Genomic DNA, 23,628 nt, shown 5'->3' with positions numbered 1-23,628 from the left:
TTATTCCCATTTAGTAACTGAATATTCTTAAATTACAAACACTTTCCATGAGAAGAACGTTTTCTCTGCTCATATGTAACATAAACATTAAAAAAGATGACTCTTTTTTAAGAAACGGGAATCGTAACCACTGATCTGATTGTTGCCTGACTGTTCATTTTAATAGGATTACTTGAGCTTTAGCGTTTGTGTCTCTGTTTCACAGTGCCGCACGCTGTAATACATCATATCCTCTTTCCCATAAAGTCGTAATGCCGGTGTCTGTCCCACATCCTGGCAGCTCTGTCTAAGCTCACTGTTTGACAGCACTGCACTGCAAAACCCTGATGTTGAGACATTCATCAGGGCCGGGGAAATATTGTTTGACTAACAATAACAGTGTTTTTATTGATTTTTCTGTCGCTGTGAGTTGCTGCTTATGAGAAACAGCAGCCGACACTGCTGCCACACACATGGAAATGTTCCTGCACATGAACATATTGCGGAGTAACTTTACTTTCCATGAGCTGCAGTGATAAAATATGGCAGAGCTCAGGTAAAACCCACTGCTGACTGCATGTTTGATGGTTCTGCTTTATCTCTGGGTTTAATCCTAAGGAACATCAGATGGGAGCGTCTACCTGTATGTGCTGAAAGTGAATTAATTTGTGGAAGTGAGTTCTCTGCAGTTTTGGTGTCCTCAGGTGCGTCGCAGTAGAAGGTGATGATTAAGACGTTATTGGAGGTGCAATGTTTAGGGAAAGCGACAGTATGTGTGGCGAGAACGTGCACTTTCTTTATCTGAATAACTTAAAAGATAGGAATATGTGTGTGTGTGTTCATGGTGATACTGTGTATGTGTTCTTAGTGTCCTCCTCTCTGTCTTAATCACAGGTTTCCTGAGGTCCAGTCCCACCATTGTCATCCACTGGGGGTCTTTTCCTTGTGATAAAGCTCAGTTTCACAGCAGATTATCATTCATCACACGCATTCTAGCTCAAGGTAAGCTTCATTAGGTTTGAATTGTTTATCTCTGGATCTCTGGCCCCAGTAGCTCAGTTGGTAGATCATGTACAGCGGCCTTGTCCTCGCTGCAGTGGCCCAGGGTTCGAGTCCGACCTGCAGCCCTTCGCTGCACGTCACCCCCCCCCCCATCCCATTTCCTGTCATCTCTCAAGCTGCCCTGTAAATAAAGCCATGAAAATACAAAATGTACAATACCTCTGACTTGGAGTAATGACCTTAGGGTGATGTGGACTGTTTTTGTGAATTACAGAGTGATAGGCTACGACATGAACACGCCGCAAAACCTGGAAATAAGGGGGAAACAGTTGGCCTCCAGTTAAATGGAAAAAAAAAAAAGCTCTCCTGCCAACTTACTGTAAACCTGCAATGCTTTAGAGCCGTTTGATATGAGCCTGTATTTGACTTGGCTGGGGACTAAGAGTGTGGCCACAACTGTGCGTAATTAGTACGCAAAAGTTTGCAGTGTGATTGGTTCAACACAAGATTAAATAATTTTATCCCGATTCAAGTTAGCCGGCTCGGTCAGCAGAAGTGTGCACACTGTATCGGCCCTGCAACACGGAAGATCTGATGTTTTCACAGGAAGTTGAGCTTTCCTGGCTTCAAAACACCACTGAGCAGCCTCCACAGCTGTGTCCAGATCTAATGTGATGTCCTTGGTTTCCCCCTGGCTGCCAGCTAAATTAGGCTAAACTCCTTTTAAAGGTGCTAACTGTAAGAAAAGTGGTGTCAGTTTTTGAGGAGTTGGGACTCAAAAATCAACTTTTCTTAAAAAAAGCACCTTTAAGCATTTTCTCTGCAGGACGTACAGAGACGCAGTTTATATCAACCAACACTCTCCAGTGTTTCTTGCAGCCACAAGACTTGAGTGTTTTGGCTAATTTGTGAAATTAGCACACACTCTGAATACATGTTAATATTTACTGCATGTTTCATGAAGATGGCGTTGTGATTATGAATGAAGCAGACAGGTGGAGTACTATAACTGAAGTAAGGGTAATTAAGGTAACTGAAACCTTTTTATTAAAGTTATGTGAAGGATTTTTCACATTGAAGGAAACTTTAAGAGAAAATGAACATTTAACTCACATGAGGATGATTGAGTTGAGCTCCAGCAGTTGTTATCACAGCCTGCGTAGTGTTCTCCTTGTTTCTCTGACTGGGTTTTGTGTAAATTATGTAGATTCTCCTCAAAGTTTCACTGCAGATGGGATCTCATCTATATGGACATTTTATTTATTTATAATCCATATTTGAAAAAAATAGACCCAATGTTAAAAGTCGGTCTGGGATGTCTCGGCCTTCACTCTGTATAATTTTGCCTCATTATAAACAAATCACACAAGATTCTCTATTATTATCAAGACTGATGATCAACAGTGTTTTTGAAAACTGCTCCCTGTTTTTTGTCTCTGGAGCGCTTTTCTGCTCAAGTTAAATATTTTTATATATCAGGAGCATTTATTATGTACAGATTGTTTTACTTTCACAAAATGCTCCAGTTTCATTACGTCTGAATATCAGGGTGATAATATAAACATTAAAGAAAGGAGTCACTTTAAGGTTACATTTCCTCTAATTGAGCTCTGAACACGTCGGCAAAATGAAATCACCATACTGATGTGAAAGTCTTCGCAGATGAACAATATCACACTGAGAAGTCCTTTTTATACTCGACCCATCACACATGCGTTTGTCTCTCTTGCTTTAATGTGTAATTATCATCATTATCACAGTTTTGTCAGCAGTTCAGTCGTTTCTGTCAAACTTAACTCATCATCTCTGTTGATTCGTCCTGCGGAGGCTGATTCTCTGCTTCCCCTTAATTACACCTGTCTGCAGCCTGTCTCAACGGAGCAGACACCTGTAAGAAAAACACAAAAACATCCAGCTCGTCTCGCGTCTCGGTGTCTCCCTCCGGCTTTGCTAATACCACACATAACGAGGACGCTCCAGCAGTGTGTCCACAAATGAACATCAGGATGTCACTCCTTCATGGGGCAGTGTGGGATGGAGACTCTGGCTCGCGCCACCTCTGTCACTCAGGGATTTATTCATCATCGGCACGATTTTCCAGGCCTGTCAGTGTGTGAGCGGCTCAAATGGCCCGGTGGCATGAGGAATCAGGCCACCGTGGAGTCTTATGTCACTGTCAGGCCCACAGCTGCCGTCCACAGCACTCCAAGGAGACATTCATTGTGTCAACAGTTTGAAGATGGAGGTGCCTCGATGGAGATATTCGTCCAATTAGGCTGTTTCGAATTTAAAAACATTTTGGTGATAATTTTGGACAGAAATTTCCATCTGTATAGCCTCAAATTCCCCCCCTTGCATCATAGCCGCAAAAGTGGCGCTACATGCAACAATAACAGCCGTGAAGCTTAAAATTGATGCTGCGTTGAATCCCTTTGAGATTCGGCATTTTTTCCCCCATTCGAGAATAAAAAAAGACAGCGTCGGTGAGGGCTGATGTTTCCCTGCTGCTGCCTTCACTGTCGAAGCAAACCTTTATGTAAAGCAGTGAGTGATTTCTGTGGAAACAAGATTGGTTATGTCAGACACACAACCCCACATTGAGCTGTTGCTTGCAGAGACGTGTTTACTGATTGGCATTCTCAGCAGTGCGTGCGTGCCCTGCTATTTTATTTGCATAAAGTACAGCAGATTTCAACTTTCTTCAACAGCGCTCTTTTCTCCCAGACGTTCATTCAGCCTCCCTCCCTGCGCTCACAAAGGAAATGACAGCGGAGCATCCCGAGCAGAAGTTTCATCGCCTTTTGAATCGGGTGTTATATCGTTCACATTTCAGGAAATCTCCATACTACACCCCGGCTGCGTTTTCTTTCCCTGTTTCTCTTTGTGTTTTGACAGTGCACAGCGACCGTGTCACATCCTGCCGATGTTGTTTTTAAAAGTTCTGCTTCTATCAGTTTTATTTCATTAGTTTCACAGATTCATTTTTTTATCAATGGTCCGCTCTGCACAGCTCTTCTGAATTATAGTAATCACATTTTTTTCGCCTTTCAAACTGTCTTACAAGCAACGTGAACGACCGTGCATCAAACATTTTTATAAAATCTGTTTCTGTCCGCGTGCTAACCCTTTGTGTTACGACAAGAAAATTTAGGAGATTTTAAAAGAAAAGACACGATTATCGAACACATCACGTCTTCTTTCAGACTCCATCCTTAAGAAAAAACACTTTTATGTGAAGTATGCAGAGGTTGAAAGTTACAAATACTTCATTACTGTACTTCAGTAGATGTTTCAGGTATCTGTACTTTACTTGAGTATTTTTTTTTTTTACTTTTCCTCCCCACAAACATCTGAACTTTCTCCTCCTCACAGCTTCAAAACAGCCTCGTTACTTTAGTTTGATGCATTTGAGGTGAATTATGGATTATTGTTATTTGGCGTCATCGCACGCCGCCTTCCCAACATCACAAGACTGATGTCGACCTATCAGAGCACATCACGCACGGCAGACGCAGCGAGGCGAGACAAAGACGTGAACAGACAGAGAGGGAGACTGGAATGGGGAGAAAAGGTGTGTTAGTGTCTCGTATCTGCAGAGAGTTTCTTAATTTCTCTCTTTGTTGCTGCTCGGGACGCTTTACCAACCCAACATGTGGCTATTTGACGTCCTGGGAATGAGACTCAACTATCAACTATCTTTGTGGTGCGTTCAGGAACAGCTGGGACACATGCTATCTGGCATGTCATCAGATAAAAATGAACACTGCTTCATCACCTGAACACTAGCGGTGCTTTATAGGCTAATATTAGTAACCTGCGCCCCCTACCTGCCAGTCTGCACTGATATTAGATGAGCGGTACCAAGTGCAGCAACTTCACTGTTTTGGGCATCATATACCATCAAATGCATCACTGAAATATGTCAAAATGCAGGACTGTCATGGACAAATCAGCAAAAACATGTAACGTTGGCGAGCTAGCTAGTTAGCAAACCCATGGTTGTACATGTAGCCCGAACACTTCACCCCACACATCAGATCATGATTTACACTCGCTGGGTGGTCGGGGTATGGGTTGTGTTTGAGTTGGGCCTTAATATCTAAACACATATTGGATGTGTCTGAATCTAAAGTACTGTACTGCCTCTGCAAACACTTAGAGGCTGCGAACAGATTAAATTAAAGTTAAGTGCAGCGTCTCCGCCACCTGCTGCTGTTTGATTATCAGCTGACAGAGATTGAACATCATCACCTCCTGCCTCATCCGCCTCCTGCACTTCTTTGGAAACAAGTTTCCTTCTCATTGCTGTTGCATAACGAGCAGCACACTGACACAGCCCAAATGGAGGTGCAGCCTATGAAAGAAGTACTCAGATACTTTACTTAAAGAGTATCAAAGGTATTTGTTTTGCAGAGTAGTCCGCACAGACATGATCAGATTGTTAACAGTGAATTATTGATGTGTCAGGAGCATTTTACTGTTGCTGCTGGTGGAGGTGGAGACAGTTTTAACTTCACTAGGTGGTGAAAAGTACTCTTAGTACACTTTCAAGGTACTTTTACTTGCGTATTTGAGTATTTTCTGCTATTTTACACTTCTACTCCACTGTGATTCAGAGGCAAAACTACTACTACAATCAACAAATAAATCGTGATGTGATAGATTAAGATAAAACTGTATTGATCCCTGAGGAGAAATTCACAAGCTGCTCAGCAGAGAAACTATATAAAGTAGTTACACCACCTGCACCAGCTTCAGTCTTTCAGTGATGAACAGATCAAGACATCAACATTTTAATCAAATAATATAATATACATTATTCTGACCTCTTTGGGCCTCATGCAGAACTGGGACGACCTCGTCTGAACACATCTGAAACAAAACACACGTTGCTTTGCGTTTTATAAGCTTATAATCTGTTTTTTTAAATGTCTCGTGAGTAGGGTTGGGAGGAGAGAGAGTTTTTTCATTGATCTTGGTGAATTTTCATTATCGGGATAATCGGGAACGTCCTCACATGACTTGATAAAGCTGTCCAGCTCCATGACACACAGTCCTACATCGATTTCCTGATTTATCACAGGAAGGACTTGCTCTTCTTTGTCTTTGAATCCTCCCACAAAAAATTTTAAATCAGGTGTCTGTAAATTCGATCCATGTCAAGGACAGAGAGCTGAGGTGCCCACCTTTTATTTCTGATTACCTTATTAAAGATTGTTTTACTAGTTTCCACTTTAGTGGTTCCTGTAGGTTTTTGATTGTTAAGTATATTGTGATGGTTAAGGCAATAATACTGTGAATTACAGTTACTTTGGGCAGAATAATCATGACAGGACATGACATATCATCCCATGCTGACCCAAGAGTAACTATATTTGTCAGATAAATGTTGCCAAAAAGTACATTACATCTCTCTGAAATGTAGAGGAGGAGACTATACTGCTGTGAAGTACATCAAAACTGTATTTAAATACAGTACTATTAACTTTCCACCTCTGCCCATCAGTACAGTGCCATCCGGTGCAGTTATTTATAAAAATGGACTGCAGCATCGACACAGTGTTAATTGTTCTGATGATTTTCCTTCCTTATAATTTTTTGGGAGATTTCAAACTGTCTGAAAATGTCCGTCTGTTTCCTTCAGCTCTTGATGTCGACGTTATGTTTTGTTCTCACACTGTTTTTCTGTTTTGCTGATTTTATTTCAGTCCTCGTATAATTCATGTTCACAACTCTGCAGCGTTTTAAAGGTGTAATCTTCCTCGCTGTGTCTCTCTCTGCTTCTCCAAGGACGGAGGGACGAGGACAATGGGGGCCGGTGGGGTTTCCCCCCAAGCCCTGCTGTGGCTCAACCTGTTCGGCTTGATCGCGCTGGCATCGCCGCTCAACCCGGACGACCCCAACGTGTGCAGCCACTGGGAGAGGTGAGCTTCCCCAAAATCTCCTATATTCAAAGGGAAATAACACCCCTCTCCAAACACCGCAGTGAACTAATGGACTCCCCGCCACAAATCAAGACTGAGGGTTTGCCAATAATCAAAAGCAAAAAGGGAAGGGAGGTTTACTCCTGGGGACGTACTGGGGCCATAAATTCAGAGCGATGGTAATGTGACTGCTTGAGTGGTCTCACCACTCAGTGCTACGCTGAGTAAAAGCACAATGTCATTTCTGATGGGAGCGACACAGAGTGCAGGTGCTCTGATCGATAATCTCTCAGTGTAATCAGTAGGAATTGTGGAAATGGATATTACCTCCGACGACTGTTACAGTTTTCACTTCATGCTAAAGGTTAGACTCAGTTCAATAACCTTTACTCCACAAACTCTCATTGTCGGGGTGTTTTCAGCACAGAATGACAGAAATCAAAAGTCAGGTTGTGTCGGGGACTCTAGAAAGTCCTGAAAGGTTTTTTGAAAAACAAAATTAAAGCCTTGAGAGCTCTCTGAGCGAGTCGATGGCTTTTAAACATTTCTCAGACTGAACAAATAGCTCCACAAGGACACACTGAGTCTGAATTCTGGGATCAATACTTCACATCCTGATGATCTTTTTTTGAAGGAAATGTTATTGACTTGATGACATTAATAGAAAAAGAAAGTTAGATCTGTGTCCGTAAGCTTTTAAGATAATGAAACATAAGACTATCCTTTGTAACGCTTTACATAAAACATGTCATCTTCTCCTCTCCTTCGTGCTGATGGAAAGACAGGTGATGTTTCGTAGCCCACAAATCATCCGGTGTAATCAAAGTCTCCAGAAGCCCCGAGATCCCAAACCGACTTGACAAGACATTATTTACATTCTCGACATGCGGTCGAGCTCGTGCGCCCACTTCAGACGAGGTGCCGGCTAACGCTTTTAGCTCAGCAGCTGCAGTGAAGATTTTTGGCTTTAAAAGGGGTGAAAATGACTTATTTTTAAATCAGTTTGGGATCTCGAGGCTTCTGGAGACTTGGACTTACACCAATTTATGTTTTTTGGTTGTTTTTTTTCCGTTTGAAATCAAGTCTCCAGCTCCTTCAGTTGTTTAGCAGAACGCTGCAACTCTGTTTTGCTGTGAAGCTCCAGAAACGTTTTGTGGACTACGAGACTTCACCTGACTTTATATCATCAGGAGGGAGGAGATAAGGACTGAATTTACATTTTCGGGTGAACTGTTTCTTTAAGTTCCTTGCAATATACATTAGTTGATAGGTAGTAAAGCCTCTATAAGTCCTTATAAGGTATTTTTTTAACATTAAGACTATTTAAGTTTTAATAAAAGCATTCAAAAGCATCAATACATTGAGGCAAATAATACATAGTTCTCGCTTTAGATCTTGTAGCTGTAGAAAAGCAGAGTTAACTGCTAATAAATGCACAATAAAGCAAGTTTGTATCAATGTTAATAAAGCAACAATAAACCTTAACTAAAGGTTAACAATGACTTAACAGGTAAGTTAGTTAAACTCAACAGAGGAACTCTTATGCAGAATAAACTGTTAACAATTATCGCGTAAGTGTTAAAATGTCTTATAATCTAGCAATAGTCCGGTTTATTATGCTTTTATTAACATTTAAATCGTCTTATTAATGTTAATAAGCATCGTATAATAACTTATCCGGGCCCTTCGTACCTTTTTACTATCGCTTGTTACTAGGAGACCGATATAAAACATGACTTTATTCTTTATTGATCATCCAGAGGGGAAATTCCAGGGACATATATTAAATGTAATATAAATATCTTCTGCTTCACTGCAGTCCCATTTTAAGTTTTCAGATTTAACCGAAGCCTTGACGGTTACTGGAAAAATCCTTGAATATCTGATGCTGGAGCGCTGCAAATATTTAATTCACTTTTCTCGGCATCCTGTTGATCTGTGATCGTATCTTCTGTCCTCTTCAGCTATGCAGTGACTGTGCAGGAGTCTTACGCTCATCCGTTCGACCAGGTCTACTACACCCGCTGCACCGACATCCTCAACTGGTTCAAATGCACCAGACACAGGTACGGACGCACGCAGCCAACACAGCACTTACTCTCAAGCTGCAGAGCGGATCAGTTATGATTATTTTTACCTTCATTCATGATTATATTTTATCTAACAGCAGTCATTCAACATCAGTCCTGACACGAGGCACCTGAAGAACCAGACAGTCGCTGGAACCAGTTAAAAATAGACCAACATGGATGTAATATATGAGGGTTTTTTTCCAATAAGGGCTTTAAAGATGCGGCTATAATCCAAAATTGCTAGAAAAGTTGATTCAAAACCAATTTGCTTCCTCCAGAGCAAAAGCAGAGCAGGATTTATTCCTGAAGAAAAAGCCAATCTGTCATAATTTGCAAATTAGAGTCCTGTTGTGGCATTAAAATGTAAATTTGTCACCGAGCCAAACTCCAGGATGCTTGAATTGTGCAAGCCTTTCGATATTTGAGCTGCTGACAGAAGAGATTTTCAGAAAGAAACGTCAGAAAAGTGAAGAAAAATCACCTGTCACTGTTTCTCAGAGCCTGAAGGTGACGGATTCAAATTGTTTTATTTTTGTGCCACAGTCAAAAATTCAAATATCTTTAATTTTCTGTGATATGAAACCGAGACAGGCAGCAGAATATTTGGCTTGTGTGCTAATCTAATTGCTTCTGATCAGTCTTACTTGTAAGTCTTAAAACATCTGATATTAAATGTACTTAAGTGTCAAAAATACAAATAAAAGTAAATCACATTAAATTAAATAGTTTTTTTCTGATTAGAAGTTTAGTTTTTAGTGTTTTTTGTTTTAAATCTGATTGCAAATATAAAATAAATGCATTTACAAATACTCTGCTTTGGCTCTGATGCAGCATGTAATCTGCAAAGTAACTAGTAACTAAAGTAATCATAAATGTAGTGCTAAGTACAATATTTGCCCTCCAAAATGTGGTGGAGTGGAAGTATAAAGTAGCAGAAAATGGAAGTACTCGAGTAAGTACCTCATACATACATACATACATGCATGTGCAGTACTTGAGTACATTTACTTAGTTACATTGCATCGCTGTGCGTGTTTGATGGCTGCTGTGTGTGACTGAGCTGTTGTGTACATAAAACTGAGAATCCTGAATAAATAAAGCTTTTAAAAATGGGGTTGTTTCAGCAGAAGTGTGGACTGTAGATCTGCGTTCGCCCGTTTCAGTCAGTTCTCATCTTACAAACAGTATTTTAAACTCTGTACTGTGCGTAGTATTGTTGCTGAGGCCCAGAGGCAGTCGTCACTCGTGTCTACAGCCCGACACCGGCACTTCAGCTCCGCCTGATGTGGTCATTTCGATGAGCGACCGACGGCGTTTGGGCTTTAATGACCACATTAAGCTTTATAGCCACCAGTTTAGCTCCTCCAGCTAAGAGCTGAGTCATTGATCTTAAGATGAAATGTCAGACAACATCAGCGTCCTTGAATGAGTGGGAGAAACTCCCTAAAACGTTTAAGTGTTGCTCGTCTTCAAGAAGTGCAGAGCTGTGCTGTGAGCACACTTCCAGTGCTCAGCAGCAACGTGATGAGTAGCTTTAAAGTTTTCAGGAAATGTTTTGGTGCCATTTTAAGAAGAAAATATACGTCGAGATAAAAATATCATCATATAATCTTCAACACTGAGTCAACGTGAGATGTGTCTCTCACTTTAAAGTTGATTTTAACATTTCTCAAAGATAAACAAGTGATGGTGGTCTTTAGTTTTTATACTGTTGTCACATAAACTGATCACATGATGGATACACCCCTCTCTCTGTGTGTGTGTGTGTGTGTGTGTGTGTGTGTGTGTGTGTGTGTGTGTGTGTGTGTGTGTGTGTGTGTGTGTGTGTGTGTGTGTGTGTGTGTGCAGGATCAGCTACAAGACGGCGTACAGGAGAGGCGTGAGGACGATGTACAGGCGACGCTCTCAGTGCTGCCCCGGCTTCTTCGAGAGTGGAAACCTGTGTGTTCGTAAGTCCATTCCTTAATTGATTGATAACCTTAATTCAGCTCAACGGGTACTTTTTCAGCTTTGAAGGTGAACAGAGGAGATCATTTAACAGATCTTTGAAATCTCTGCTTCTTGTTTCTGTGCTCGACAGCATGAAGATACATCAGGGGGCAGATTACAGAAGTTTTAACAGAGGAAAGTCGCTAATTATCTGCTCTCTAACTGTGAACACACTCAAGCGAGAAGAGAGAATAGTTGCAGTATCATGAGCGATGTGGTTTTACTGAGAGTCGTACGATGTATCAGGACCAAATCAGCAACGAGGAGGTCTGTAGCTGAACTGATGAACTCACTGAAGCTTCAGAACCAAAACATGATAATCAGTAAAATTGATTCCAGTGACGGCGCTGTGCTTGTGCCAAATTGTCACACTCTGTTTAATTAATCTTTTACACAGCGGCCAAACTTTTTGAGAATCAGGTTTGGAAAAAAATCTAAAGTCTGACAGTAGATTTAGCTCATGCAGCCTCAGAACAGCAGCTCACCTGCTGAAGGTTTGATGACCAGCTGATAGTTAACGAGGACAGGATGGGACCCAGTTATAAAAATGTCTCACCCTTTGATTTTGAACCCTGTAATGGTGCGTTCAATTTGTGTTACTAGCATGCGTTGATTACAGGACGCGTCCAAACAGCCAGAACGCCCTCAGCCATCGAGTGTGTGTCTCTGTTTTCAGTTGAGCCTCTCAGCTGATCCTGTTCACTAAACAACACGAGCATCCGGTCGCGAGGCAACAAACAAGTCATTTTCCTGTCATCTGCATTGTTATCTTCAAACTTTTTCCACTCGAGTACGCTCGAGTACGCAGCCTTATTAAAACTGCAGCGTTTCTCGTGGAACAGTGATCCAATCTCAGTCGTTATCCTCTCACTCGTCAGACAGTTATCTACATCTGCTGTTAGGGATGTTAAAGTTAAATCAATTTCAACCACAACCAAAAGCCAAGACGTGTGTGTGGCATTTGTGTATTTCTGATCGCGGCCTAACTCCTTGATTCCACCGTGCACGTCTCAGTTACCTGACGTGTGCAAAGCTGTTTTGTTCAGTCGTCCACGCGACTTCAGATCCCACCGGGACTGTTTTGTGCCTCCACCGTGGTTCAGTAGGTGACGTAGTTAAGTCGTTTAGTTATTTGTCTGTTTTAATTGTTGATGTTTCCGACTTTGTTGCGCTGTAGAGCCCGAGCCCGGCTGTTGACCGGATGCACTATGTCGTTCCTCCGTCTGACTCCCTGTCTGGCTCAATCGCTAACCTCTTCTGGGATGCTGCTGAAACATGGCGTCGTGCAGCCGGTGGTGAATTGTCTAGAACGGCCGTGATCAGCTCCGTGACCGTGTCGCGGCTGTAACGCGGCATTGGCGGGCCCGGTGGACACTGGGGGTAAGGATGTCACTTCAATAGTGATGTCCAAGTGACATGTCTGTGGGTTTGTCACCAACCCATTCCTCATAAAAAAAGCAAAAAACATTGTAGTGCAGTTTTTAATGGTTCATCCTTTTGCAGCAGCAGAGAAACACCTGAGTCAGAGGTGTGCAGTAACACCGACCAGCCAATCAGATATAAAATCCTCAGAAGTCATAGTTTAATAAGTTGTAAACCTGAAGAACTGCAATGTCTCCTTTTATAGACGTCCATAGAAAGTAATAATCCAAATTTAATCAGCAGCATATAACAAATGTGTCTTATGAAGACTTTATTTGATATAATAGTCTTGTTAAATACTTGATTCTCTGCAGCTGGAAGGCTCCGAGCTTCTGCTGTGTAACAGGATACGGAAAGAAACAAAGATCTGAGCTGTGAGCGTCTGAAACAACCACGACATCAAGAGCAGATAAACGGCCGAGTTCACATTCTGACTGAACAACAATTTAACTTTTTTCATAAGGAGTTAAAACAGACGCTGCTCTCGTCTCGTAGAGTCTCTTAAAATGCTGCAAATGCACACTGTGTTTGATCAAATGGCAATAAAAACATACCCAACACTGTCGTTTCCTATCAGACAGCACTATCTCCAGAATTCAGCCGGATTCTGAAATATTCCCTCCGCGGGGGGATTGTGTGCCCTGCATATCGTCTCAGCAACAAACAAAGTCATTTTCCTGTCATCTGCATTGTTATTTTCAAACTTTTTCCACTCGATACACACAGAGAGTACGCAGCCTTGTTAAAATTGCAGTGTATCTCGTGGAACAGTGATTCAATCTCAGTCGTTATCTTCTCACTCGTCAGACAGTTATCTATATCTGCTGTTAGGGATGTCAAAGTCAGATCAATCTGCCTCTGTGGATCCGTCTCTACTTTAAGTTTCACCACACGCTGCTTTGAAATCAACACAAACAAAAGGGATAAAAAAAGCTGCACAAAACGTTTAATATGGGGTTAGATGTTGTCAGATATCTCTTAAGAAACAATCTGAGCTTTATTCTGAGGATGTGTTGTTTGAACAGCGTCTTTCTGGGTGATTTACTTTGCTGAGCAAATCAGGCTCAGGCTCATTCTTGCTTTTATTTTAAACAGAAGAGACGAAGCGCAGCTTTTTGATATTCGTCACCTTATCAGCAGATGTGTTCGGCTTTATTCCCTGATGTGTGAGATGGATCTGTTTTTGTTGGTTAGTGAGATAAAACACCATATTTCTGTGCAGTTCCTCCTGTTTTGAAGCTCTTTTTCCAGCCAAAGAAAAGCACGAGTCTCACATCAAACCGAACACCAGACAATTAGACCGAGCAGCTGAGACGACAGATGTTCACTCAGAGCTGATACGACACATACATGCGACTCTTTAGTTGAGTGTAAACCAGCCTTCAGCTTCTCTTCTTAATTGTTGGGGAGGCCCACGCAGCACACGCACACATTTATTTATCTCATCACATCTTACAAAGTCTCTCAAAGTCTTTCAAACTCAGATCGCTGCTCCTTCAGACCTGCCGCCAGCTCACAGGACAGAAAGTGACCACGTTTCACGATCACATGAGTCACACGCCATTCAAACAGTTAACTGAGTCGTGCTGATCCTGCCGCCGTGTCTGTTTCCATTCTGTAGAGACGTTAAAAAAACACAAGAGGTTATTAACAAAGCACGGGTAACATTTTCCACTATGATTAGCTCCAAATGGACTTTAGATGGCCGTGTGCCATTCAAGTTCCAGCAGAATTAAAGTGTCTGCTGAATTTATTCTGTATTCAGATAACGGCTCTGCAGTGAATTAAACTATCACCCCTCCTAATAGGTCTTTGAATCGTACTCCAGGGTTTCCCCCCAGAAAAGCTGTCAGACCCGGTGGAGGCAGGCACAGCGACCAGGTGTCTTCTCTGATGGGGTCCAGTGTCCAGTGACTTAACCTGAAGATGTTACTGGTTGACTTTACTACTGTTATGTCTATGCTTCCAACACAGAGCTTCACCACTGTGACTATAGAGTAAATCAGACCTGTGATGAAGCCCTTACAGGACCTGGATGCAGGGCCGTTTGTAGCTTTTTGGGGGCCCTGTGCCAACTAGGGAACCCTATTTTTGGAAACCATGGTGTTTTTTTTTTACATAATCATACATTACAATATACAGTGTTGCCTTAAAGTAAGGCAAGAACCTGAAATTGGTGACGGGCACTATGTGATATAGAAGAATACTTTTCTGTCGGGTCACGCTAACGCTGAGCCACCACAACAGAGACGAAGGTCACCTCGAGGGCCCTGTGCAACTGCAAAGTCTGCATGTAGCAAGAAACGGCGATGCTTTGATGCCGAATTGAATCACAATCCAACCATTCACTGTCGTCCTCAGTCCACTGAAGTACAATATGAAACATAACTGGCAGATAATATGAATGGTCCGGGGCCAGCCATCGCTGTCTGAGACACTGAGCAGGCTCAGAAACGAGCTAAGCACCAAGTTATTTCTGCACCTCAGAGTCGGTTAAAGTTGTTTGTTGGTCAGCCTGTCTCGTGTGTTGCTGCTGGAGTTGGCTGCTCTGCTGAGTGATGGCGTAGAAAGTTCACAATATACTCTAGTTTGTCTCGCGAAGGTACTTACTGAGTCATTAAATCAAAATATGCTCACAACCGTTTGTCTTTTGAAGATTCATTAGAGAGAAACTCTACTCCAAACGCTTTAGACTGTCCGGGTGCTGCACTTCCTCACAGTTGAAGTTCGCCTTTTCTCTTACGTCATCATCACTTTATCAACCAACATTAAATTTTCCCCAAACGTCCGATGCTTAGAGGCTTTTATGCACCGGTGGAAGCCCTGATACTCATCATGGCAGGTACCATGGGGGAAAAAAACTTCATTAATTGATCATTTCTGCTCTCAAATGAGTGCATATTGATCAATAATTCATGCTCTCAAATTACTTTATTCACACTCTTGAAATAAACTGACTTAACAGAAAATAGTGTTAGTCAAGGTTTAACATTAAACATGTTTAAAGGATGTCAGATATACATTACGTGTTAGCACGTCTACTGCTAGCAGCCGGCTGCTGTCCAAAGCAATAAACAACCGTAGGATCCCGGTTTGATGTAGAAACCCTGATCTCAGTGCTGTGAAAAAGTCCGAGTTAAACAGCCGGTTGTATTTATAAGGAGGCAGGTTTTGTTACTTATTGATCTATTGAAATACGGCTGGGTTTGATGCCTCTTCCTGTTTTGATTGTGCAATGGAAGAGCCAATTCCTTTATGCTGTAACTCCACTGGGGATACCCCGACCATGTACGTAAGTTATTCTGCCTTATTGACACATAAACAGGAAAAGAGAAACAGCATTAACTTGAATGATAGGATAACTGTTTTTAATGTGTAGGGATGTGATAAAAGTCACGTTCGAACAGTGATTTATATCAGATCTGCTGTGGAGGTGAGATGAGCTGCAGAGGTTACGGTGGATGGAGGTGACAGAGAGGAGACGAGGGTAACAGATGAAGCAGGTTGATGGGTGACGAGGTCACAGACAGCCGAGCTGTGAGGGTTCAACGGCTAGAGAGGCGACACAAACGGCATTCAGGATCCAAGAAAGAAAGAAAAAAAGAGGACAGAGTTGGAGCGAGAATGAAAAAGGGGGACAACTGAGGGAGGATTTATCCTGACAAGAGAGAAAATGGCCTCAGGCACTGATGAAAAATAACAAAAGGTATCCTCCGCCTGCAAGACAGAGAACTTCAACAAGAGATGTGTTCAATTTAGGGCGCTCACCAAAAAATTTGAAGTCCAGAAGCGACAAGAGTGAACAGACACTACGCCCTGCACATGATAATGTTTATTTAAGATCTGCAGACGAACAGGAAATGAAAAACAGAGCTCACAAACAGAAAGAGGAAAGCCCTCTAATCAAATTAGCAGCCCTGCCCCCTCCTCCATCCTCTGTCGGGAGGGGGGGGGGCGGCCTTTCAATTAGCTCCGGCTGCGTGTGTCCCACAACAAAAGACCTGTCCGAGGCCGTTAACGTTAGCCGACCGGGCAGGCGTCTCCTCCTAGTTAACATTGAAGAATTAGCTTCCGGCAATCAAACTGCTCAGCCAACGGGAGCGCAGGCTGTGTGTGTGTGTGTGTGTGTGCATGTGTGTGTGTGTGTGTGTGTGTGTGTGTGGAAGCAGCATCACACAATAGAGTCGAGGGGTATTTGTCTGGGTCCGCCGGGAGAATCTAATAAAGTTGTTTACAAGCAGATGTTGAATAAAGGCACACAATACGCTCCTCTTCACCCTCCCCGCCCCTCCAGGCAGGACCATTCAGCTTCCCCTCTTCAATGAGAAAAAGCGAGGCTGCCCTATAGAATTTACCATCTAGGGTGGATAATTGATTTCTTGTGCTGGATCAAGGAAGGTATAGCAGCACGAGATAAAGACCAGGCAGGGCGAAATCCTCCTCCTCCTTCACAAACGCTGACTTTGTTTCTGGGCTGAAGTGGAGGCTTCACAAGTCTGTCAGGATCAAACTTTTATCTGCAGGTGGACAGAAAGGGCAGAAACTGTTACTGCAGTACAAATAGAGTATGTGTTCACTCCTGGTATCAACATGCGTCTCAACATGCATCTCCAGTGACCATGATCAGATCTCACTTCACTGCTCGATATGCAAGTAAACACGTACATCACTGGGACAAACAGACACAATGTTTTTAACACAAAGAAGGTCAGAAATCAATGTTAAACATTTGCCGAATTTACAAGAAGGCGGAAATAATTAACAATTTGTCAGAGACGGCATTTCACAACATTTATAAAGTGTGTCCTAAGTCAACAGGTCACAAAATTGAGCGATTTGTCAAGGGAGTCTGGTGACTTTGTCAACGGACGACAAAGAAATAGCCTATATCAGTTACTGTTTACTGTGTGAAAAAGACGTTAACTTCATCTGTTATATATCCTACAGATTAGATGCTGCACAGAGGGCAGGACCTCTGTGTGTCAGTCAAGTAATGTTAATCCTTTTAAATCCTTTGGAGCTTGTGAACACGCATCTTATCAGATCACTTTATTTAACGTCCACCTAAACAGTTAAGTTGGAATCTCTAATCAGCTTAAATTCAATTGAATTGAAGAATTATTGTCCATGAAACCGCAGCTGGTAAGTCTGAGCTGAAGTAAGAGCTGAGCAACTGTCACTGGTCCAGGTCGGAGTTGGCCAACATTGCGTGATTTCACTTTAAAACCTGGAGGAGGTCCAGATAGAGATAAAGCTGGGTTCAAGTGACTGTGAGAAAAAAGTTTGAAAAGCTCTGTTGGCCATTTTGTGTTCACTTTGTTAACTTTCCCGTCTGCTGTCAAATCACACACGGCTCATACAAGACCCACTTTCAATATCATCAATAATACTCTGTGTGTAAAACTAACATCTGTGCAAACACCTCTGCCATTACTCTGAATTACTTTAAGATGGCATCTGGCAGTGAGGTTGCAGATTGCATTCAGCTGAACATGCCTTGTCTCACCCTCCGCTTTATTGTCTGCAGAGCTTGAAGAGAAAATAATAAGTGCTGGTGCGACGTGTGTGAGCCTACTGCTCTGCAAACACAGTCACAAACAGCAGCGACACTATTTCTAATAGATTATCAGTGTGTTTTCTTGCCAGATTAGCTCGTGGCAGGCGGAGAAAGCAGAACAGATGCTGAAACGATCGCTACAGATCTCACCGGAGTGCAGCGAGCTCTGTCAGAACAGCACCGGGCAGCACTTCGATCCACTTTACGATGTTTCCTTCATAGATTCATATAGAGGAACCAGATCCCAGATGCAGATATGGTGCCCATTCAAACCAATGAGAATTGCTGAGTTTTCTGGCTTGCACGTTTACTTCCTGGTTATGCAGCTCATTGAATATGCATAGTAGAGTTTCCCCTGCTGGCGCCGCCCACAACCTCCCACTCGGCCCATAGACTTGATGTCACCAGGCCAGATTGGAGTCGGGGCTGAGCGGCGCCCTCCACGGCCTGGTTTCCTCCTTCTGTGTGTCCCTGATGTGATGTGGAGAGGGCAGTAAGGAGTCAAACGTAAACGTGGCGGCACTGCCACTGGTCGACTGCTACACGAACATGAAAGTCTCTCTAGTGTTTGGTTTGTTCACTCTGGGCTCCTGTAGAAACGTGGCGGTGCAACATGGCTGTCTGTGGACAGAAAAGGCTCATTCTAAGGTGACGATTCTTAGTTTCTGGTGATTACGCTGATGAAAACTGAGAGATCCCTCCAAATCCTGCACGTTGGACCTTTTAATAGTGAAGAAAATCAGCAGTTATGTGGAGTTCCTCTTGTTAAATTCTGATTTCCGAATGATTATTTCCATTATGTGATTGACTTGTGACGCAGAGAAGAACTGGTGTTTTTACTTACGGCTGCAGAAATTTGGATGCTGCTCATAACGGAGCAGAGAGTGTGATCTTTATTTATGTATGTGAAACATGTATTCGTATTCGGCTACGACCCCAATTTAAAGATACATTTTCGTGGCCACTTGTTAAAAATGATTTTATAAAAACAAAAACTTCAGGGAACGTCGTGTTCTGTCCAGAGAACAAGAGGAGAAATATTCAAACTTCCTTCTCTGTTCAGAACTTTTTTTCATCTTCAGTCGCTGTCGCCCCGGGATGTTCTGACCGGCCCGGGCGGCAGATTTACGTGGGGATCAGACTCTGGAGAAAGATGTCAGGTGTGCACTTACAGCCGGTCCCGGCGCTGCTCATTCTGCTGCCGCTCACACCTCCGCGCTCATTCATCCTGCAGCAGCCGATCGTGAGACTCAAGGGCACTGAAGACTGCTTCAGCATGCCGAGACAATAGCTGGAATTAGGTAGCGATTATTTAATTTGATATCTATTAATCTTTTTGTCCCCGTCGCTGATGTAATCCTCCTCGTAGCTGTTCTTGCTCCGATCTACAGGATGAAAGGATTTGGCGCCCGTTTAATGATTTATCAACTCTCCTTCAGGATTACAGGAGCATGTGTCGGTGGTCCCTTATTAAAATCTGGGCCTGTGTTTGCAAGATGATTTTCTCTCTCTCGCTCTCTCTCCAAAAATCAGACGCATAAAACAAAGAAGAGCTCTCAGCAAACTGCTAATCCTGTTGGCTTTTTACCTCATTATGAAGTTCAGGCCGTGTTGATTGCAGGAGTGACCCCCGTCCCTCCTCTTTTCACTCAATGATAAACGACTATCCTCCGCAGTGGTTCCCAATGAGGGCTGTCACAACATCAGATTTACACTTTTGGCCATTATCATGGCCAAAATAATTCACGATAACGATATTGCTGCGGTGTCTACCTGCACTGTGGGTGTCTCACTCTCTACTGTGAGTTTGCGTGGCAGAAGTAGCCACACGCTGAGGTAGTGGCAGGAGTTTTAAGATGTCATTATCAACTACTATGATGAAGCAAGAATGAAAAGAAACAGAAATGATTTGAGAGCCACTGGATTATATACAGGATATTAATACTATAACAGTATTTCATTTTGAAATATCACGGTTAGCGTCAGTGCCGGTGTACTGAGACCCATCTAAGGAGTCGGAAGAGAAACCTGAAAAAATGTAGTACTATTATTTTTGTTCCAGCACGTCTCTAATCTTTGCTTGTTTGTCTTGTGAAAGACTGGCTGCTGTTACCTCAACAGGCATTTGAAAATGATTTAAATCTGTCTAAAAAAATCACTGTTCGGCAGAATTGTTGACAACTCACTGAAATAGGCAGTTTGAGGGATTATGAGGAGGAAACGTTAGGAAGCACAGCAGTCGCCAGCATGTGAGGCCTGTCATTACCGTGTTTTTTAAACTGGTGCACAAAGCCTAATCGAGTGACTACACATTCACTCGTTGTGTTTGTAGCTCTGGTGGTCGTGGCGGGCCGCGTAGAAGATGATGCAAGCGAGACACGACCACAAGACAAGAAGTTTTAGAAAATGGCAGAACTTTTTGCGGAGCGGTTATGTGAGATGGTGAGAAGTTTTAAACATCTGTATGATGTTACTTCGCCCGGGCACAGAGACGAACAGTCACTACAGAACAGCCGGGAGGAGACTGGACGGTGGGGAAGGAAAAGTGGAGGTCCGCCAGAGTCCGATGTGACACTGAGCGGCGCCCTCTAGTGTTTTATTGCTCAACATTTGTGCAGGATGCAGCAACGTCGCTATAACTTCCAGGAGAGAGTGGAAGGAGGTCGGCGAGCGTGACTAGACGTAACTTTACAACATGATCTCGTCTGTGAACATTTCCACCTGAGTCATGGAGATAGATTTACTCTGAACTGAACGATGAAGACGGCTTCCATGATCCCACGCTGCGTCACAACATCATAAACTCTGTCTATTGTTTTTATTGTTTTGTGGTAGAAATTACAATGTGGTATTGAATCTTGAATCTGTCGGGGTAATTGAATCTCACGGAGATCATATGAGTTTGGAGACACTAACAGGTAACCTGTTCGGACATTTAGGTATAGGGATTAAATTATTTTTAATATTGATCAGTGTTCCGACTGTGACAGTGCTTTGTCTAATCCCATAATATCTTTTATTAAACATTTTTCTGTCTTTATGAAAGTGCAAAACTTGTTCTCATCACACTAAAACACCTTTGGTGAGCTGCAGCAGTCCTGCTCAGTCTGTTGTTTCTGAGCAAATGTAAAGCTCTCAGTATTACAGGCAGACACTCTCCTCCACCAGTATAAATCTTTACTCAGTGTGCCGTGCCAAGAACATGTGGCTGCGAGGATTCCTGTCCTAATGCACAAAAAAAGCTGTAAAATGTTAACACGCTGCCACTATAAATTTAGAGAGGACGACCCCTCCGTGGCTGAAGAGCCATAAAACCGAGCTTTACCGCGGCCGGTCTAACTCCTGTTTCCACTGGACCCACTCTCCTCCCTGCTCACACACTTCCTGCAACTTTCAAAACTCAGCATTTCACTTTTTGTGCTGATTTTTAAATGTAACCCCATCGCCTTAAAACACACCTAGATTTTGTGTGTGATGCAGGATTAGTTGGGTGCGTATAAGCTTGTGTGCGAGGGTGTGGATGCCGTTCGTTTTTCCATTAAAGTGATGCTTCATTTGTTCTTCTGCACGTCTGTAAGCGAAGCCGGTTTCTGGAAAACAGCGTCTCTGTGATGGAGGAGCTGAAGTCTCCGAGCTGTCAGCCCGTCTTCTCCCGGCACAATGCCTACCTGATGTATGATGCAGTATTTATACTGCGATACACAAGTGATCCTAACAGAATGAGTTGGAGGGGATGTTACATGGAGTTCAGCCTTCACTTTGAACAAGCGACACAGATGATGATAATAAAACTGTTTTTACGTTGATTTCTTTGATACCATAAAAGGAGAAATACTGTCCAGTGCTGCAGCTCTGTATCCTCCCTCTGTCTGATACGCTCCTGTCTCTTTAAGGCCCCTCCTCCTGAATGCACCGGCTCCTCTGATTGGTCAGCTCACACACGCCTGAGCCAGCACCAGAGCAGCTGCGCTAAATCAATTCTGACATGACAAACTTAGCGGCAAGGCATAAATCATGCACATGTGTGACATGGTGACGTAGTGTGATGTCACAAAGTCACAGAATTAAAGCCGGGACTACTGACGAGGCGTTCAGGAGCAGTGTTTTCTGTGGGAGAGAGGAGCTTCTGTTGGTGTGACTTTTTTAACTTTTACATGCACAAGACGGGATATAACACACTGAAGGAAAGCACAAGAATTAAAAAAGCATACGAGAGCTCCTTTAAAAGAACAGTTCATCCAGTCATCGTCTCCTCCCTCCATGCTGATGGACAGTCAGCTCAAGTTTCGTGGTCCACAAAACATTTCTGAAGCTTCACAGCAGTTACTTGCAGGGAAATTTATTTACAATGTGGATACACGGCTGAGCTTATGCATCCACTTTGGACGAGGTGTGTGATAACTATTTTGGCTTTGTCGCTAAAATAAAAAAGTGTTTAACTAACGTCCTTTCAAATCCAGAGACTTGGATTACACCAAACGAGCTGTATGGAGCCAAATTGTTTTTTGGGGGGTTGTTTTTCACATTTTAAAACAAGTGTTCAGCTCTGTCAGTTGTTTAGGAGAATGCTGCAACGCTGTTTTGCTGTGAAGCTCCAGAAATGTTTTGTGGACTACGAAACTGATGAATACATTTTAATTTTTAGGTGAACTGTTCCTTTAACTGTGGCGAAAACACAAATGTTATATGGATCCATTCAAAGTGTAACTGGAGTACTTAATACATAAAGGATAATGTCAGACAAGGTGTGCATTATCAGGAACTAATGGAAGACATGAATAGAAATTCATTCTTGATAATGGACACCTCGAGGGACATTATTCCGCTTATATGAGGGTCACTAGCAAAAACATCAAGACCATTAACATATATTTTTACATGTTTTGCCTTAAAAATATAGAAACAGTAACTGTTTCCCTGCCAACACCTGCGAGTTTGACTAATAGCTGAAACAATCATTACAACCCCATCAGGTTCTTATGTAATGGAAACGTTGTTCACTACTTCAGTAAATAGGACGAACCTCAGATACGACTCAGCAAAAGGAGATCAATCCCTCGGCTCAGCTGTTAGCCAGAGCGCTAACGTTATGCTAGTAAGATTCAGCAGAGGTATACTATAAATCCCCAGTACACAACATGACATCAGACATTATAGAAGAGATTGTACGGAGGCAGAGCCACCGACACGAGATGAATGGCTGAAAATTGTGAATGAAATATATGATACAGAAGACATAACTCACAGGATAAGAGCTCAAGAGGAGCGATGTCGAGAGAAATGGACGATGTTTTCATGTCAGCAACAAGATAAGAGGACGAACAACTGAACACGGCACGGGAATTAATAGGTGTTGAGACGTCAGAGCAATCCAGATCTGTTCATGTAGTTTCTCTTTCCTTTGTGTTGAAAATGAATAAAAGTAAAATATAAAAAAACATGATAGATAGATACAGTATAGTACATTACATTATACAGTATAAAGGAGCCGAGCGTGAGGTGGTGTCTCCAAAGAAAAGCTCAAACTTGACTTCATGATGCAATGACATCACAAGTGGAAGTGAAAGAGTCGAGTTTATATTATTAAAAGTCATTTTGATGTTTCATTGAGTTTAAAGTTTGAACGTCTTTCTCTTTGAAGTCAGCAGAGTGACGTCTACAGATTCACTTCAAGGTTTTAATT

General features: G+C 42.6%; 1 protein-coding gene across 2 annotated transcripts in view; it reads left to right on the top strand.

Moving 5' to 3' along the window:
* The window catches only part of LOC311255180 (multiple epidermal growth factor-like domains protein 11), a 139,860-nt gene that overhangs the window by 31,735 nt on the left and 84,497 nt on the right, over positions 1 to 23,628 (top strand). For both annotated transcript variants that reach the window (XM_084349445.1, XM_084349446.1), the window contains exons 2-5: positions 874 to 981; positions 6,772 to 6,905; positions 8,870 to 8,971; positions 10,826 to 10,926. In XM_084349445.1, the coding sequence (XP_084205571.1) occupies positions 6,790 to 6,905; positions 8,870 to 8,971; positions 10,826 to 10,926 (319 nt within the window). In that variant the 5' untranslated portion in view covers positions 874 to 981; positions 6,772 to 6,789. The remainder of the gene's footprint in view (positions 1 to 873; positions 982 to 6,771; positions 6,906 to 8,869; positions 8,972 to 10,825; positions 10,927 to 23,628) is intronic.

This window comes from Pagrus pagrus, assembly GCF_965226575.1.
Source record: "Pagrus pagrus genome assembly, chromosome: 1".
Classification (NCBI taxonomy): Eukaryota; Metazoa; Chordata; class Actinopteri; order Spariformes; family Sparidae; genus Pagrus; species Pagrus pagrus.
The sequence above is the reverse complement of the archived record's forward strand: the minus strand, read 5'-3'. Positions and strand labels throughout refer to the sequence as shown.